Source organism: Pseudoliparis swirei, chromosome 4 (assembly GCF_029220125.1).
Source record: "Pseudoliparis swirei isolate HS2019 ecotype Mariana Trench chromosome 4, NWPU_hadal_v1, whole genome shotgun sequence".
Taxonomy (NCBI): Eukaryota; Metazoa; Chordata; class Actinopteri; order Perciformes; family Liparidae; genus Pseudoliparis; species Pseudoliparis swirei.
Window position 1 is genome coordinate 26,331,417 of NC_079391.1, and position 17,883 is coordinate 26,349,299.

Below are 17,883 nucleotides of genomic sequence, written 5' to 3' on the forward strand. Positions count from 1 at the left end.
TTTGTCTGTCAACATTTCGGGGGGAAAAAAACAATGAACACTCAATAAATCACAAAGGACCCGGTCCGTGTACGTAATGTTATTTCGTTTTTTCGTTTCATTCCAAATACGGAATACGGAAATCACGTGGTTTTTTCGTTTTCCGTTTGAAAACCAAAAACGGAAAAACGGAATACCACCTCCGTATTTCGTTTCTGCCGTCTGAAACCAAAAACGACAGAACGGAAGTGCTTAAAATGAAGTCAAAATAAAAGCCAGTGATACATATTCGTATTAACCTTAGAAGAATATTAATTAATCAATATAAAGAATAAATAATTAAACGGGGATATTTTAACGATGCAAACACATAGCAGGGTAACGTTAGAAGAATATTAATTAGTCAATATAAAGAATAAAGAATTAAACCTGGATATGTTAGCGACAGTGGTGACGACGGGAAGTTTAATATTCATGTAGCCTACACAGCAAGAATCACCTTCTCACTTAATCGTTGCATTGTTTGATGCAACACAGTTCCTAATATAGATTAATCAAAGTAATGTTTCTGTGCAGAGACTATATTTCCACCGCAGAGTAAACGGTTGACCTTTATACCACTAGATGGCAGTATACCTGTTATTGATACATATGTATTTAATGCCGTTTATTTCCTCTGATATTTATGTTCATGGTTAATTTCCAGCATAGTTGTATACATCATGTATTTACTTGTTTTATTTGGGTCATTTTGGAACTAAACATTCCCACATGGAAGAGTGAGGATATGATGACCACGAGGCAATACATATTGACAATTGAAAAATAAAGAGACAGTTGAGTTTTTCTTATTAAGCAGCGTTCAGTTAGCACCCAGTCACAGCACCACCTGTGCTTCACCTGTAACCTTCATTACTACATCATCATTACATCAACGGTTAATGGGGACACGTTTGTTTTGTTTTTCGTTTTATGTTTATATGCATGTGTGTATGTATAGTGTGTGTGTTTATATGTATATATGTGTGTGTGTGTGTGTATATGTATGTATATGTATACGTATGTATGTGTGTATATATATATATATATATATATATATGATTCTTTGAAATAAGTTTTTTCGGAAATCATAGGTTAGGGCACTTATAAGCTCGTTAGCTTCATCCTCGACCCTTCGGTCAGCCACTTTCTTCTTTTGTTGAATTATGATTGTTGTATATTTTGCTGATCGAAATAAACTAAATCATCATAAACATATAACCTGTTCTGTTGTGACTCTGCTGTCAGTGTCTTTACTCCTCTGACTACATCACATCATCATCATGTAGTCCTCTGGTCTCCAGAAGGATGGAGCTCTGTGTTGTGTGTGAACATGTTTTGAGGAGCTGACTACATGAGTTATTGTATCAGAGTGAAACATGGAGAGCACAGCTCCTCACATCTCTAACATGTCTCACATAGTTTACAGTCGTGATTGTTAGGCATTGTTGCCTGTGTTTAGCCGTATGGCTATATCTCTGCATGTACATTTAGATAAGCCATATTCAGCTCAGAGCCTTGTGTAGCTTATAGAGCAACAGGTCATGGCCTTGTTTAGCTAATAGCAACAGGTCATGACCTTGTTTAGCTCAGAGCAGCAGGTCATGACCTTGTTTAGCTAATAGCAGAAGTTTAGCTCAGAGCAACAGGTCATGACCTTGTTTAGCTCAGAGCAGCAGGTCATGACCTTGTTTAGCTCAGAGCAGCAAGTCATGACCTTGTTTAGCTAATAGCAACAGGTTTAGCTCAGAGCAACAGGTCGGCCTTGTTTAGCTCAGAGCAGCAGCTCACATCTGATCCAATGACATCTGCACACTTCTAGATTCAGAAGAAAGACAATCTTTGGTATTTTCTAATTCTTTATGTCAAGCACAAGTTAACTACTCCCCTAAAAGAGGAAGCCTTCAGAATTAGTGGTAGCATTGCATTAGGATTACATTCTTGTATTTGAATTGTATTGCTGGATCTCAATTCCTCTGATTCTTCCATCTGCAGTCAATCTGCTCGCATGATTTACATCATCAAAGTGTTGCCTTCCAAGAGCTGTTCCAAATGAAAAGTGAATGTCAGATGTATGAACCGTCCTGACTGAGCTTCACTGAAGCTTTATACCTGCTACAAGCTCAGGTCAAAATGGTGTTTAGTATTATGTGATTTATAGGTTGGCTCAGATTGTTTATCATTGATGTTTGTTCCTGCTGTGTGATTGTAGTGCTCAGACATCAGCTGTGTTCTTAGTGAAGCAATAGGTGTCAGATTGACATCCAAACTGAGGGTGTCAGGGTCCTTAAGCTGCCCTTCATAAACAAGCGAGGTTCCTAACCACATAGGGGTCCTCCTCCAGTGGGAAATCTTCACACTGGGTCCAAATCTGTGATACCCGGCTGTCGGGGAGACCGATTTATGAGCCTGAAACAAGTGATACAATGGTGGCTGATGTATGAAGTTATCATGGCTTCACCGCCCTAAACCGGCTGCAACCGTCTTGTGTGTGTATATTTTGGGGTGTACGTTTGTTACCTAGGTCAGAGGTCACTGAACAAGCCATCTTCCAGTGCCTTACTCACACTGGCAGGGGGTCAACACACCGTGTCACTATCAATAGTTGGTGTTACAGGTCCAGCCTTTCCCATTACAGATTAAAATGAAATTGTGCCAGACTTTAAAGACATAAGTGTTTATTCAAAAGAACATATTTCTCCTTTAAACCCCAACATTTGAAGAAAAGAAAACATCCGTCAGTTGAACCAATTAATTAAAAGCACAGACAATAACAACTTAGACACACAAAAAACATCAGCGTTGACAATTTCTCCTTGAGATGTCGATGAGGCCTTTGAGTCCATCTTTGAACGGTTGTGGCAGATTATTCACTGCATTGTCCAGCAGTACACTCGTATCAGGGCACTGCAGAGCAAATTCTCACTGCAGCTTCCTGGTCCTGTGAACTTGGAAATGGGTTGGTGCCAAAGTCTGACACTCGTGTCAGTGAGCCCACTTCCTGGTCGTACCAGTCTGCAGCCACAGATGCATTTGGCAAAAGGTCTGTCGACAGTTTATTTGGGCATCCATTTCTGGCCAAGTAATTTGGTATCCCTTCCTGTAATAATAATTCAATGTGGCTGTCACAACCATGCCATGTATTGCAACATGCTCCTTCTAGTATTTGATAAAACATGTTTAAGAAACATTCAATAGTAAAACATTTAGAAAATAATTATTCACATTAAAAAAGGCTTGAAAGACCAACCTGAAGACATACCAGGAATCCTGTGTGCATTCCATGCTTGCACAGTTCGGTTAACACCGATCTGGGCCAACTGGCATGTCAAAGATGACACACAGAACCGAGTCATCTGGTCCTCCATGTCCAGCTCCTCCTGATCCACCAGTTGGACCAATGCAGCTTTCAATGGGTAGTTAACCCGGTTGTTGATTTCTGGCCAGATTCTCTCGATTCTGTGATTCTGTCATTGCAAAATAGAGACATTTTCAGATTCTTGATAAACAAATATTTCCCCGCCCCCCCAGACTAACTTACTTTCACACATTTCAATATCTTCAGTTAACCATTCTGAATAATTAATGAAAGTGTGAAATAGTTATTTAATTACATGTTGATTAACTTTATAATCAGCAAAACCATTGTATGTTGATCACCTTTGTCGATGGTGTTTGGAGATATGGTGGCCTTTCAGTGTTGTGGCGGTGGCTGGCCAACTTCTCCTGCATGAAAAGAGTGAGGTAGAAGTCCTTTCCATGATCCACTCTGACCTGGTCCCACATCCCATATTCCATTACTGCACTCCTGCAAGAAAACATAACATTGGCAGACAGCAGTATGGAGGGTAAGGCTAATGGTGTCAGATACATTTACAAAATGTGTAGTAGGTCTTGTGTTATCAGGTACTGATGAGGTGAGTTGAGTTTTAACTTGCTGCTTAAAAGGGTTTCTGTAGTTTTCAATAAGTTTAATTTAAGTCCTTTTAGACCAATATGAATGCAATTTAATACGTTGATTCAAATCAAACTAAAAATATATATTATGAATGTTTCCACATACGACTAATCTCACTTAAATTGAGCATTTTCTTTTAATACATTAACAAGCCATATTGAATTGAAATCCAGTTTCGAAAATGTCGTCTCTTCCTAATCAAGTGCATTTTCAGAGCTGACAAAATGGTATTCAAGAAATTGTAAGATATTTAATTTTAAATGCATTTTTTTGTTTTTAACCCTTGTGTTGCCTTAGGGTCATTTAGACCCGAATCAATATTACACCCTTTTGGGTCATTTTGACCCGATTCAATGTTTCACCCTCCTGTTACCTTTATATTTACTAACATATTTTACCCTTTGGATTCAATTTGACGCCAGCAATTAAAACCTCCAGAAAATTATTAGAATTAATATTGTTTTCCAAGTTTAAGTGTGAGGCACTTTATGTTTGTTTGTTGACTACCGAAAGAACACCGACATTAAACATTGAATGGGGTTAAATTAATCCTAAGGCGGGGGGAGGGTGTAATATTGATTCGGGTCAAAATGACCCTAAGGCAACACTGTTAAGGACCCACAGACACCCTGTTAAAACACCTCATAAAATGGGGATGATTTGTAATGTTTAGGGTACAAGGACAACAGTCTTTTCAATTACCTGTAAACGTCATTGTAGATGGTGAGGTTGTTCTTTACAGGCATAGTAGCTTGTCCAACAATTTTGCTGGAGAAGCCATCTATTGCCAGCACATGAGTCACGCCAAACATGACAATCTTCTCATTTTGGTCCATGTGGATTTTGTGACCCACATAGGCTGCATGGTAAGGAAGAGGGTTGAGGTTCCTTGCTCCCTTAAACACAGACAAAAAAGAACATCATGACCTTATTGAATAGCACAACATATTCTAATTTGAGAAAAAAACAACAACCTGGCATCGTGCCTTATGGTAAGGTGGGTGAATGTTGCGCAAAACAGCTCCAACACGACTCTCTGATGCGAAGACACCTGCAGCTGCAAGACTCCCAGTCATCATTTTCCTGCCATAGGTAGGACCACCCTGAAGATAAAGAAAGGAATACATGTTGCATTGTAATGTTAAGCCATGAAATGTCAACTTCAACTCCAATTAAATTACTATTAATTGTTAAGTGTTTTGAATTATAGATGATTATGAAAACTAGTTGCAGTTTAAACATGTTTTACTCGTTACATTTTCATAGTTGTAAGAGACCAATTTAATTAGCAGTAGGCTACATTATTTAGTTGGATTCAGATGTTGACCTTTAATCAGATCTGTGTCTAACTTTAATGTTAAAAGATGTCGTTATCATTTGTTATTGTAATAAATACAAGCAAGTTACAGAATGACGTCACATGGATCACACTATACGGCAGGTATTTGCGGCTGGAGCTGCGTGGAGCTGCACAGTTTTCGGACCGTGTTACAATAACTATATAACTACTAAATACAATAGCTATTATGGAGTCCCCCCTCTTTGTAAATGTGGGACAGTCTTTCTTACCATCTGTTTGTATGAACCATCTATATCCTGCCTGTGTGCCCGGCCATCACCCCACGAGAACCACACTTTACAAATGTTTCTCATTTTCTCCCTAAATACACCTTTATTGGACATGGGACACTAAGGTAAGGCTTTCTTTCATGTCTCTCCTAATAAATATGGTGCTCTAGTACTTCTAATAGACTGGGTGACTGAGAGTGACACACACCCTGTTCAGGGCTCTCAAGTTTTGAAGACAGGCAAGAGTGACATTTCTACAGATCCATACGACTGCACCAAGAGGATGACTATGTGCTGGCCTTTGGTCATCTTTTATAACATAATTTATGCATATCAACACTATAAATTAACATAACTAAAGTTTACTTTCAATACAAATCCTTTATGACTCATTTGGCTTGATTTTTAGTGGGCGGGTCATTATGACCCTGAACACAGGTGTCTCATCTCTATTTATCTACATCACCCCATGACATTTTTTTACTAAATGGTAATAAAATGTAGGAGAATATACATGTTATAGTAAACTAATGCAATTTAATTTAGATTTAGATTTTTTCAATGTACCTAAAAAATTGTTTGAACATGTATTCTTCATTAAATCTATGGAGGGTGAATAACTCAATTCCACTAAATACTGATTGGATTGTTAGTAATGGTGTTGGTGATGAGGTACAAACTATAGTTATTAGGATGTTTTTGTTTCTGACCACTTTTGGGTCAAACTGACCCGGGAGCATGACGGCTGTATGTCAGAAACGAACATAACAGGAGGGTTAAAGTATAACATACTAACCTTACACATATGCATTTTTTCGCGCAAATAAATTAACTGCACCCTACCTGTGTTATTGCATTGGAGACTGCAGCTTCAAGTTGTTGGTCCGTCACTCGCTGTCTTTTTAACCCGTGGTCTTTACAAAACTTCCGAATATTGGCCACGGACGTTCCTCTACGCAAGCCACATTCAAATATCAAGTGGTTTTTTATGTCCACATCACTACAGCCACTATGCATCATTTGTTGTACAATATCTAAGTAAGGTAACAGGCTGGAGTCCATCTTGCGTCTTCAGTGCAAAAGGGTGGCAGTGGCAAACACGTCTACTGCGGAGATAAACACAGAATAAACTCAGTTACCCAAAATGCAACCCTTTGTAGTGTCAACTACATTTAACCCTCCTGTTATGTGGCGGGTCAAATTGACCATTTGTTTCTTTGTAAATGTGGGACAGTCTTTCTGGCTCCTCCAACCATATGTTTCAAAACACACACACACACACACACACACACACACACACACACACACACACACACACACACTCACACATTAAGTGAGAAGGTGATTCTTGCTGTGTACATGAATATTAAACTTACCGTCGTCACCACTGTCGCTAAAATATCCAGGTTTAATTCTTTATTCTTTATATTGACTAATTAATATTCTTCTAACGTTACCCTGCTATGTGTTTGCATCGTTAAAATATCCCGTTTAATTATTTATTCTTTATATTGATTCATTAATATTCTTCTAAGGTTAATACGAATATGTATCACTGGCTTTTATTTTGACTTCATTTTAAGCACTTCCGTTCTGTCGTTTTTGGTTTCAGACGGCAGAAACGAAATACGGAGGTGGTATTCCGTTTTTCCGTTTTTGGTTTTCAAACGGAAAACGAAAAAACCACGTGATTTCCGTATTCCGTATTTGGAATGAAACGAAAAAACAAACTAACAAAACGTACACGGACCCACCTCACAGGTAAGGCTCATTTAGCAGCCTGTCAGTCAGAGAACCAGAGAACACGGCGCGAGGACAATGAGGCTCATTTCAGAGCTGAGATTGTTCTGGAATGTTTGATGTATAACACGTGGGTATGTGTCACATGCAAAAGACTAAACGGTGAATTTAATTTATTTTGTAAAATGTATAAAATGCCCCCAGCCTCCAGAGGGTTAACGTGACATATGTGAATGTCAGTCAGTTACCAAGGCCACTGGTTCTGCTGCTGTTCAATGTTAAAGATGACAGGACCAATGGGGTCTCAATATACCTCATTTTTTTTACTAATCTGATGTTTCACTGAAGAAACAATTTATCATCCACGATATTAAATACCTCGCTGGCACTGTATATGTAGGAGCCTCTTTGAAAACACAGCTCTGTGTGAAGTTTTGTCTTTAAAAAGAATGAACTTTTAACTTTTAATCGCGATTAATTAATCGCAATTTCAAAATGTGCGATTAATTAGTTACTTTTTTTTAATCGATTGACAGCTCTAGTAACAATTGCTGACATGTTTTTTCTCAGCAATTGTGTTTCAGAAATATTGTGCCTTCTCCCATTGATCTGTGCTCTGTGGCCTGGAGTGAACCTCCACTGACACATTTACATTTGAACAGTTGCTTCTTTCCATCCACACACATTTGGTGGCTCGCTGAAGACTAAACATCTGGTTGCTCCACACCTATTAGGTGTGTGAGGAGGTGTATGCCTCTATAAATGTCTGTGTAGAAGTGCAGGTATTACAATGTTTTTCAAATATAGTGTTTTTTAAATTTTGTATTGCCTTATACATCATTAAAGAGTCGGTTGACCAATATCACTATATATTCCTCCAACCTATCAGTGCTGAACCAAAAGGTTAAGGACTCAAAAGCAGACTAAGGAGACAGGGCAGTAGCCTAAGTAAAAAAAGTGGTATGTTGTGGAAATTTGAATGGGTGACTGTTGCTCAGCGGTTCATTCCCGGCTCCACTAACCCATATCGATGTGTCCTTGGGCAAGACACTTAACCCCAAATTCCTCCCGTAGCTCTGACTACAGTACGTGAATGTGGGTCTGACACTAGTCAGTGTGTGAATGGGTAAATGTAAGAAAGTGCCAACAATAATGAGGTGTTTAATGGAATGGGGGGGGGACAGACTTTGGAAGCCATATACAGTGTGGATTATATAATATATACAGGCACGTGCACAGATAGAGCCCTAGTGGTGCTCAAGCACCAGCCCTTTTGCCCTGGATGAGAAAAGTGCCCTTTTTGCTGGAGCCACTTTTTTTTCATTCATCAGTATTTAAGAATAAAAGTTACTCTCTCTGTAATCAATTCCCCCCAAATGTATTTTGATATCCGACGGGGCATTTATTTGAGTTCTAGTGAGAATTTCGCCCCGACATGCTCCGCGACGCTCACAACCCCCCTCCTCCCCCCGCCGCGCCCCTCCCTCAGTGTTGCCAGGTCCGCGGTTTCCCCGCGGAATTGGGCTACTTTTGAAGTGTTGCCGCGGGTTGAATTTTTTGTCCGCTGGTTCGGGTAGACCTATTTTGCATGCAAATTACATGAATATCTTTAAATAAAAATCCATATTTTAAATGAAATAATTTATTTATACCCAAATCCTACCAAACTGACTCCAGATCAGCACATACACACATTTTATTTATGATAATGTACTGTATCTAATTACACAAGGCCATTTTAGGACCTAGGTGAAATAACTCTTTCGGGAAAACTGCTTTTAATGCTGGCATACTAAACATTTGGTGTTACTTTGTAGAGATTACAATACATTTGGCAATGATAGCAATGCTGTTGGACTTTAAAAGCAGTGTATATGGTTTGGCACGGGCATATTTTGAGTTCTGATATTGGGCTGTTTTTTGGGCTGGTTTTATTGGCCATTGGGCTGGTTTTGTCACACAGACCTGGCAAACCCTGAGTGAGAGACGACCTGCAGCAGCACACACACACCTGAGCCTCGCGCAGCGTCTTTTCGCGGCTCTTTTTCGGACCAACAGTTATTACACGTAAGTACGCCGCATTTTGTCAATGAAGTTACTTAATGAACAGTTCTCAGTTGTATATGTTGGTCAACTGCTTCTATAGTTTACTTTACTTGTGTTGGTTAGCATTGTAACACTGTGTTGTTAGCACCGTAAGGTTAGTAGTGGGACGTATTTAATGTATATTGTTGTGTGTTTAACGTGGTCAGCATCAACAGGAAATCATTGACTTGTCTTTATGAATAATATTAGTTTGAATTGGTAATTACTACTGTTCCCCACGTTTAAGATGGGTTCAAGTTCTATGACAAGCAGAATATAGAATAATAAGGTGGAAAACACTTAGTTTTCTTGTCTGTCTGCCTATATCTGTGTAATAAATGAAGCTGTTACCTAGTTATTACAAATGCTCATCACTGTTAACGTGAGGGACTCTGTCTATGCGCTGCGTTGTGTTTTGCTGTGCACAGGAGATGATGAAGAAGACCACCAACTTCTTCCCAGGCAGGAAGGCAGTGTCGTTCCCATCGGGCCTCCGATGAGGCCATGAGGATTAAAACAGATCCCTCGCTTCAGGACAAGTCTCCTGCTCAGCTCCAGCATCGCGTGAGCACCAATGCTCTCACCGCGCTCCTTCACTGACAGGAGGTGATGGGGGAGTACGTCCTGTAGTTTGGTAAATACAAGGGGAAATTATTCAGATGGCTCCTAGAAAATGACATTGGCTACGCCATCTACCTGATGAAAACGGTAGAAGAAGAGGAGAGCGACTGTGGGATCGAAACTTTGTTCCAAAGCACATGCAAAGCCAGCGTCCCACACCTCTTCTGCAGAGCCGGGGATACCAGCAGCACCATTCCTTCCTGGGGGTACATGTTCTACTTTTCTTCATTGCAATGAGAAAGGATATTTAAATGTTGATTATTTTAATGTCTCACTTGCCTTTCCTCATTTGATCTCACTCTCTAGATTCACCATCTCAGAATAAGGCCCCTGTGGACACACGGAGACACACGGTCCTGGATCAAGGTGTGCATTTCTGTGACATTGTTGTAACCACGGAGCTCTCTTCCCTGTCCTCTGATTGTACATGGACTGTAATGTTGTTTTGGGTTTTACATCTCTTCCATGTGCAGCTCCTCCCGTCTCTGTCGACGCTTCACCCCAGCTTGCAGCCTCTGTCCCTGGTCGTGATCAGGATGTGGCTCAGTGGCTCTCAGCAGCCGAGGCTGTGGATGAAGGCGGAGCTAGAGGGGTTGGGGCTGTGGCCAGGGTCACGTCCAGTACGCCACCTGATGAACAGGCCGTCCCTGTGGCGTCATCCACCTCAAGCGGAGCTCATTGACTCGATCTCTGACCTGCCGTCCCCGAAGTACTTCCAGCTTCACCCTTTTTTCATCTGGAAGCCGGAGCACGCGCTCATGGAGAGGGTGAGGAACAATCACGTGTTGCCCTGTCTCCACGGTTGTCCTAACCCTCATGTCGCTTCGTCTGGAGTTGGGAGGCCCAGAGTCATCATCGGCACCAGCAGCCAGTACTACATTTTAGCCTCACGTGTAGGGGCTGTAAGAAGTACTGACGAGCCCCAGTGGCTGGAGATGCTGCCGCAGCGCTTCCGTGACATTGTGCCGACTTTCTGACGCACAAAAAGGCCGTCTGCAAGTCAGTGATGGACAAGATGAGGCGCAGCGGTAGGTCACCGGAGGACATGGCTAAGCAGCTGACGGAGACGCTCCATCTCAAGTCCGAGAGAGCTCACCTGGCCTACCTGCTGAGCGTGCAGAACGTCAGGGATGCGGAGGCAGGGCTCTCCGGCCAGAGAACCATCACTGGGCTCCTCAGACAGGCCGACGCTCCAGAGGCATTTGGCGGCTACTCCGATGCTGACGGCTGGTGTGGAGTCTCCATTTCATCCCACCTCACTCTGCTGCTGCAGGGTAGCTTCAGACAGGCGCTGAGGTCCGACCACACCCGCAAAGTGGCGAGGAAGGTGGTGCTGTGGTCCGGCACCATGTCATCATACGCCGTGATGAACGAGAACTGGATGATCCTGAGCTGAAGCTGCAGTCAGAGTGGACCGGTCCCTTCATGCCATGTATGAGGGTCTGAGTCAACGCTACACTGCAGCTGGAGTGGAGAAGGCCGGCTTCCAGCGGGTGGACAGGCATGAAGAACTAGTTTCAGTTTAAAACATAATTTTCAGTTTTTGACTTGGACGTTATATAGTTTAGTTGTCTTGGGTTTTTTTTAATGAAAAGATATAATTAGTTGGAACACTTCAGGTTGATTTATTTTATATTGTAAAATATATTGAGGCTCAATTTGTACTCAATAAATTGTGAGATGTTTTTAGCTGTGAATTTATTTCCCATGTTTTAGGGACTGCTGTGCTGCCTTCAGGGTCCTGCAGGCTGGAGCTCAGGAGCAGCTCTTGTGGGACTGCTGGAGGACCTCAGAGGCATCGTCTGGGAACCTGGAGAACACCAGCGCCTCAAGGACCAAGTTCAACAACGATATAACCATCGAGTTGGACTTGTTCCACTGCATGCGGCGCTTCAGTCTCGGAGCATCACTCTCTCTCCACCTTTCTGCCAGTTCCTCTCTGCAGCTTTCCTCGTTGTGGACCAGGGAGATCTCCAGAGGCTCAAGGAGGCGAACACCTTCTGTGGGATCTCTCCTCCTAATCCCACCAAGCTGCACATGAGAGCGCTGCAGGTCCAAGGTGCCACAGCCCCGAGAGCTGCTGCAGAGGGTGGAAGACGTCCTCCATCACTTCTACATCTCAAAAGATGTCAACCTGCTCCTCTACAAATCCTCCATGTTAAAGATATGAAGGATGCAGCGTGTGCACATCTTGAGAGGCTGCCTGAGCGACCCTGAGGTGGGGGAGGGAACCCTGTACAGGTTTGGTGGCACCTTGCAGCTGAACTACACCGAGGGAGAGGGAGCTGCTGCACCCATCTGGATCCCTGAGAGAGGCCCCTCTCAGCAGGAGGGCTTCCACTTTCACCAAGCCCAGTGGGTCACAGGGAACCAGGTTTCCTGTGAAGTAAGTAAGTAATTTATTTTCCAAAAGTACATACATAACGTGTACATACTGACAGACATTAACAACAGAAAAAATGTACGAATGGAGGACCGTCCAAAGACAGGTCTGTAGGCTCCTCTGAGATGAGGAGTTGGACGGCCCCTCCCCTAACCCTTTAGCCCCGCCCCTCCCAACTACTACAGGCACACAGACAGTACACACACATATGGATCAAAATATAAAATGTTGTACAAGCAACAACAACAAAACCAGAACAGGAAAAAGAAAGAGACATAGTAAAAATAATAATAAAAGGCAAATGTGAACTACTGATAACTTTTAAAAAATTATAATATCACGAACATCAAATTATGTATATACATTTTATTTTAAATATCTTTCCTCTATTGTACTGTGCCGCCAGGCTGTATATCAATATTAATAACTTGCAAAATGAAGTGAGATGGCGTTTAAGGCGAGAACCAAATTCCTTGGTGGTGGATGCTGATTTGACCTCGTCCGGAATTTGGCTCCAGAGCTTTGGACCTCTACGGATGAAGCTTTTAAATACAATGTCGACTGTATGTTTATTTATATGTGAACTATTCCAGGCGCAGGCCATGACAGGGGTGGTGCGCTGGAACTTCCGGAGACTGGTTGACCTGAAGCTGCCCGGTGTGGAGCTGCCAGCCGTGTTCGACCCCGTGTTGATAGCAGAGCTGAACAATTTGTCTGCAAAGGTGACGGCAAAGGCAAAATATCCAGCGCTGCAGGTCACCAACGGAGACACAGGAGAGAGATTCGGTCTGGACTATGTGGAGCGTTGCTGTCGTCCTGTTCCTCTCAACTGGGACAAGCACAAGACACAGCCAAGCATAGCCGCTGCGGTCGCCAAGGAGACGGAGCATCCTGCAGCTGTAGAGGCCACAGACCGTCAGGTAATCCAGATAAATGACCCGTCAATTATCAATAATCATGATCAGATTGTGAATACTTATTGTCCTCTCCGTGTGACGCTTCATTTCAGGAGACCAGTGCCACTGTGAGGGAAGCTCCATCCAGTCTTGTGCCCATCCTGTCCTTCCACGAGGGGTCTGACGTAAAGTTCCAGCCGCCCTGGAGGCCGTCGTCTGCTCCAGGTAAATTAAACCCCGACCACCCTCATATGGACTTTGCACTGAGAACCAGCCGTGTAAATAAAAGACAGAATAACAAGACAATCGTCTTAATATCTTGTTTATTTACAATAATCCTGAAAATATAAAAAACACATCACCATATAATTGTATTCTCCCAAGAAACACTGTAATCAACATGTGCTTTATACGCTGTATTTATCTACAGCACCGCTGCCCGTATCCTCCTCTCCATATAGCCGCTCGCACCGGACCGATGAAAACAGGAGGCATCGTCCAGGTGCTGGACTACGGCCGGTGGACAGAAGGTGCCATCGACGGGCTTCTGATTAAACACCACGGAGCTCCACGCATGCTGAAGCAGGTGGATGACGACTACGCCGCCATGGTCCAGAGGGGGTGCACTGACCCTCACAGTTTGTTACATCCGACCACATGCCAACATATCTCCAGATATGTCAAGTATCTGGCCAAAAGAAAACCCACCAGCTCCTCTCTGAACACCAGCCCAGAGAAGGTGTTGGAGACACAGCAGCTGTGACAGAGCTTGACCACCGGCAGCCAAACAGTCAGTGTGCCGGTCATCACCATGCCTCCTGCAACCGTCAACCCTCCAGCTGTGGCTCCTCTCAAGGAGGAGTCACTGAGCCGGGATGCAGTGGAGAAGATGGTGGCTGAGATCCTGGACAAGCAGCAGAAGATGACGAGGAACTGTCCGGCCTGCGCTCAGCCAAAGTCCCGCTACCTTGCCGACGGTTCCTCGGTTCATTTATTCTTCCAGACCAAGACAGTTAAAGATTTCTAATGCTCCACCAAGGTCTTTAAGACGTATGCATGCGAAGGCCTGAGAGACCCCCGCATGTCCTTTGAGGACTTTGCAGCGTCTCCTTTCTTTGAGCGCGAGCTGGAGGCCGCCAAGCAGAGGGGGGCCGAGTGGAAGAAGGTGAAGGAAGAAGAGGAAGAAGAGGAAGTCGGCGGAGCCGCTGCCGACAGGTCGCCTGTGCCGCTGAGGCAAGGCCCCGGCAGCCCTCATGTTCACAGCTGCTTCCCCGGGGTGTTGGGGAAGTACGTCTACTGCCCCTCCAGGGTGTTCTCCCTGTACAAGGACCAGGGCATGGGGAAGGAGATGGCCTGGGGGGACTTCACACAGTCCGCTTTCTATGAGGCGGAGAGAGACAGATGGGTCACAGAGAGGAAGAAGAGACCAGACACATATATAGTATTAGTAATACTAATTAAATGATACAATAAGAATTATTGGACAAATATAAACAGCATTATTGCATTGATATTGATTGCAAATATATATGTCCAGTACATGAGAATGTATATAATTATTGTTTTGGAATAAATATCGATATTTTACTAGAATAAATACAATTATTGCTGTATATAAATATTATATAATAATGTAAATATATATAAAATGTGTATCCATCCTGACATTTGAGAAGCTAAAACCAGGTCATGTTGCTGATTGTTTCAGCACTTATATTATAAATATGTTTTTGAATACACTACTCTATGTGTGTGTTTGTGTATGTATATGTCTATATATATATATATGGTTGTTTTATTATATGTATAATAATGTAATAATTATGTATGCATGTACATATATACTTATATGGGATTCACATGTTCATTTCATTGGTTTTATATTTTTTATTTGTTCATTTTAGACTTCAGCTGTGTTTTATATATCTATATATATATATATGGATAAATAGTATATGCATATATATATATATATATACTGTATTTAATTAGTTTTTTATTCATTTCATTTGTTTTATATTATTTCTTTTTTTCATTTTAGAATTCAGCTGTGTTTATATATATATATATATATATATATTCACAAATCCCATCAACCATTCTGTGAATCTCGCCAAACCTCCCTACCAGGGGGGGGTGTGAGGGATTCTTATGGCAGAGACACACGAGGTGACTCAAACCGAAACCCCCCCCACCTGCAGAAGGTGTAGGTGATTCTACACCCGGGAAAGTGTAGGAAAATTGCCTACAAACCCCTCCCGTGTGGCGGCAATGGCCGACACTCAGGGGAGGGCAGGCAAATCCCTAGAACCTTCGCCAACTGCCTCCTACGGGACTCACAGATCCGCCCCACTCCTTTCAATGAAGGAGCAGTGCCGCCTGCTGGAAATCACTAGTATTACATAGTCTGATTCGCTGCTCCGTGACGTCACAGGTGACTTCAAAGCACAGAACCAGTTAGAACTGGTGGGTTGAGTGACGTCACAATGCTCGCTTCAAAGACTTCTCTATGGTAGTTCCGATGCGATATATCTTTGGCCACAAGTCTTTGGGGGCGCTGTTTCCCCCCTGGACACGAGGCATAGAGACCCCGTATGTTACCCTTTGAGTGAAAGCAGTGTTGCCAGGTCCGCGGTTTTCCCGCGGAATTGGGCTACTTTTGAAGTGTTGCCGCGGGTTGAATTTTTTGTCCGCTGGTTCGGGTAGACCTATTTTGCATGCAAATTACATGAATATCTTTAAATAAAAATCCATATTTTAAATGAAATAATTTATTTATACCCAAATCCTACCAAACTGACTCCAGATCAGCACATACACACATTTTATTCATGATAATATTCTGTATAATTACACAAGGCCATTTTAGGACCTAGGTGAAATAACTGTTTTGGGAATACTGCTTTTAATGCTGGCATACTAAACATTTGGTGTTACTTTGTAGATATTACAATACATTTGGCAATGATAGCAATGCTGTTGGACTTTAAAAGCAGTGTATATGGTTTGGCACGGGCATATTTTGAATTCTGATATTGGGCTGGTTTTTGGGCTGGTTTCATTGGCCATTGGGCTGGTTTTGTCACACAGACCTGGCAACCCTGCCCTCCCTCCTCCTCCACTTCCTCCTCCGCGCAGTGCTCCTCGCGCCACCAAACGGGTGCACTTCTTTCTCCTCTGACCCGCAGCATCAGACACACAGGTCATGACGGTGTTTGTCCCCTGACGTTGTTTTGTGATAAATCAACCACAAGATTAGCGCTGCTTAAAACATGACGTCAAAACTGGTCCGACGTTTCCTAAAAAACCCAAACAAATAAAAACTCACGAAATCCGTGATTTCAAAGCCTTGCAGCGTTTTACTGACGTCATGTTTAATGGAGAGAGAGAGAGAGATTCAGTTTATTTGTATAGCCCATTTTCACAAATTACAAATTAGTCTCAGAGTGTTTTACAATCTGTACACATAGCTAGACATCCCTGTCCCAAAACCTAACATCGGATCAGGAAAAACTCCCAAATGACCCTTCAGGAAAAAAATAAAATAAAATACACACACCAGTCATCTTCTTTGTTGTATAAAGAAAGTATGTTTATAAGTCACGAGAATTCACAGCTAGAAAATAGCAGTTAGACTATGCTAACAATGCTAGCTCTCGGTGTCATGCTATCCTTGTGCCTCATTGTTTTATGTGTTATGTATCTCTCTGTTTGGTCTGTTCCAGTCTTACAACGACCAATCTTGTAGAAAACGGACAACACGGCTCAGCAAAAATACATTTTAATTTTCAGTAAAGTAACATCACAAGTGATCCAAACTATAGTTTCTCGTATTCACTTTCAATAACACATTTTCGCTGCTTCTGAATTTCCTCTTGGCTGTTGACGACGATCAATATCGCTCATTTTGAAAATGACGTCAGAGGGCATTACGGATTCATATCAGAGGAGGGCGATAGTGGCTGGCATGACGACCCATTAGCCAATCAGAACACTTGTACTGTTGTGGCCATATAATAATTCATCTTTATTCATAAAGAAAATGTAAGCTAGCTTTCTAATGCTGCCCAGAGGAAACGCAGGTCGAGGACAGCATCATCAGTGTAATGCTTCAACTCTGTCAGAATTTTTTTTTGGCAATGGGTGCCCTTTTTTTGGGTTTGAGCACCTGCCCCCCAAAATGTCTGCACGTGCCTGTATATATATATATATATATATATATATATATATATATATAGGTATGGATGAGCAGAAAGCACATCTCTCAGAAACTAGATATTCAATTTCAGGCAATGAGAATATGCACCGGTGCCTAAATAAGTTAATGTTAGCAAGAACTATTTTAGTATCGTAGACTAACTAATATTATTAAAATATGAGAATATTGCATTAAATAATGTAAGGACTAGGCGTCCTGATTCACACTCGATACCAGTTGGTGGCGTTAATGCACCAATTCGTTACCCTTCAAGAAAAAGAAGAAGTAACGTCACACACTCCTGTTTCGTAGCTGGCGGTATGCACCTTTATGCTGTTTGCGATCCACCATTTATGTCTGAGAGAAGAAGAAAAAGAAGGCGGAGACGGAAGTAGAATAAGAAACATGGCGGCGT

At 42.3% G+C, this 17,883-nt stretch overlaps 1 protein-coding gene across 3 annotated transcripts; it reads left to right on the forward strand.

The window, feature by feature from the left end:
- The first annotated feature begins 7,300 nt into the window (after positions 1–7,300).
- LOC130192279 (uncharacterized) lies at positions 7,301–15,025 on the forward strand. Of its 3 annotated transcripts, none has more exons than XM_056412113.1 (7): positions 7,301–10,197; positions 10,298–10,357; positions 10,465–10,758; positions 11,708–12,377; positions 12,968–13,294; positions 13,384–13,495; positions 13,732–15,025. In XM_056412113.1, the coding sequence occupies exons 4-7, from the start codon at positions 12,165–12,167 to the stop codon at positions 14,031–14,033; spliced, it is 954 nt and encodes a 317-aa protein (XP_056268088.1). In that variant the 5' UTR covers positions 7,301–10,197; positions 10,298–10,357; positions 10,465–10,758; positions 11,708–12,164; the 3' UTR covers positions 14,034–15,025. The 3 variants fall into 3 exon arrangements, with proteins under 3 accessions (XP_056268088.1, XP_056268087.1, XP_056268086.1); XM_056412112.1 differs by having other exon boundaries at positions 7,301–9,352; positions 9,799–10,197; positions 10,465–12,377; XM_056412111.1 differs by lacking the exons at positions 7,301–10,197; positions 10,298–10,357; positions 10,465–10,758; positions 11,708–12,377 and having other exon boundaries at positions 12,700–13,294.
- The last annotated feature ends 2,858 nt before the right edge of the window (positions 15,026–17,883 follow it).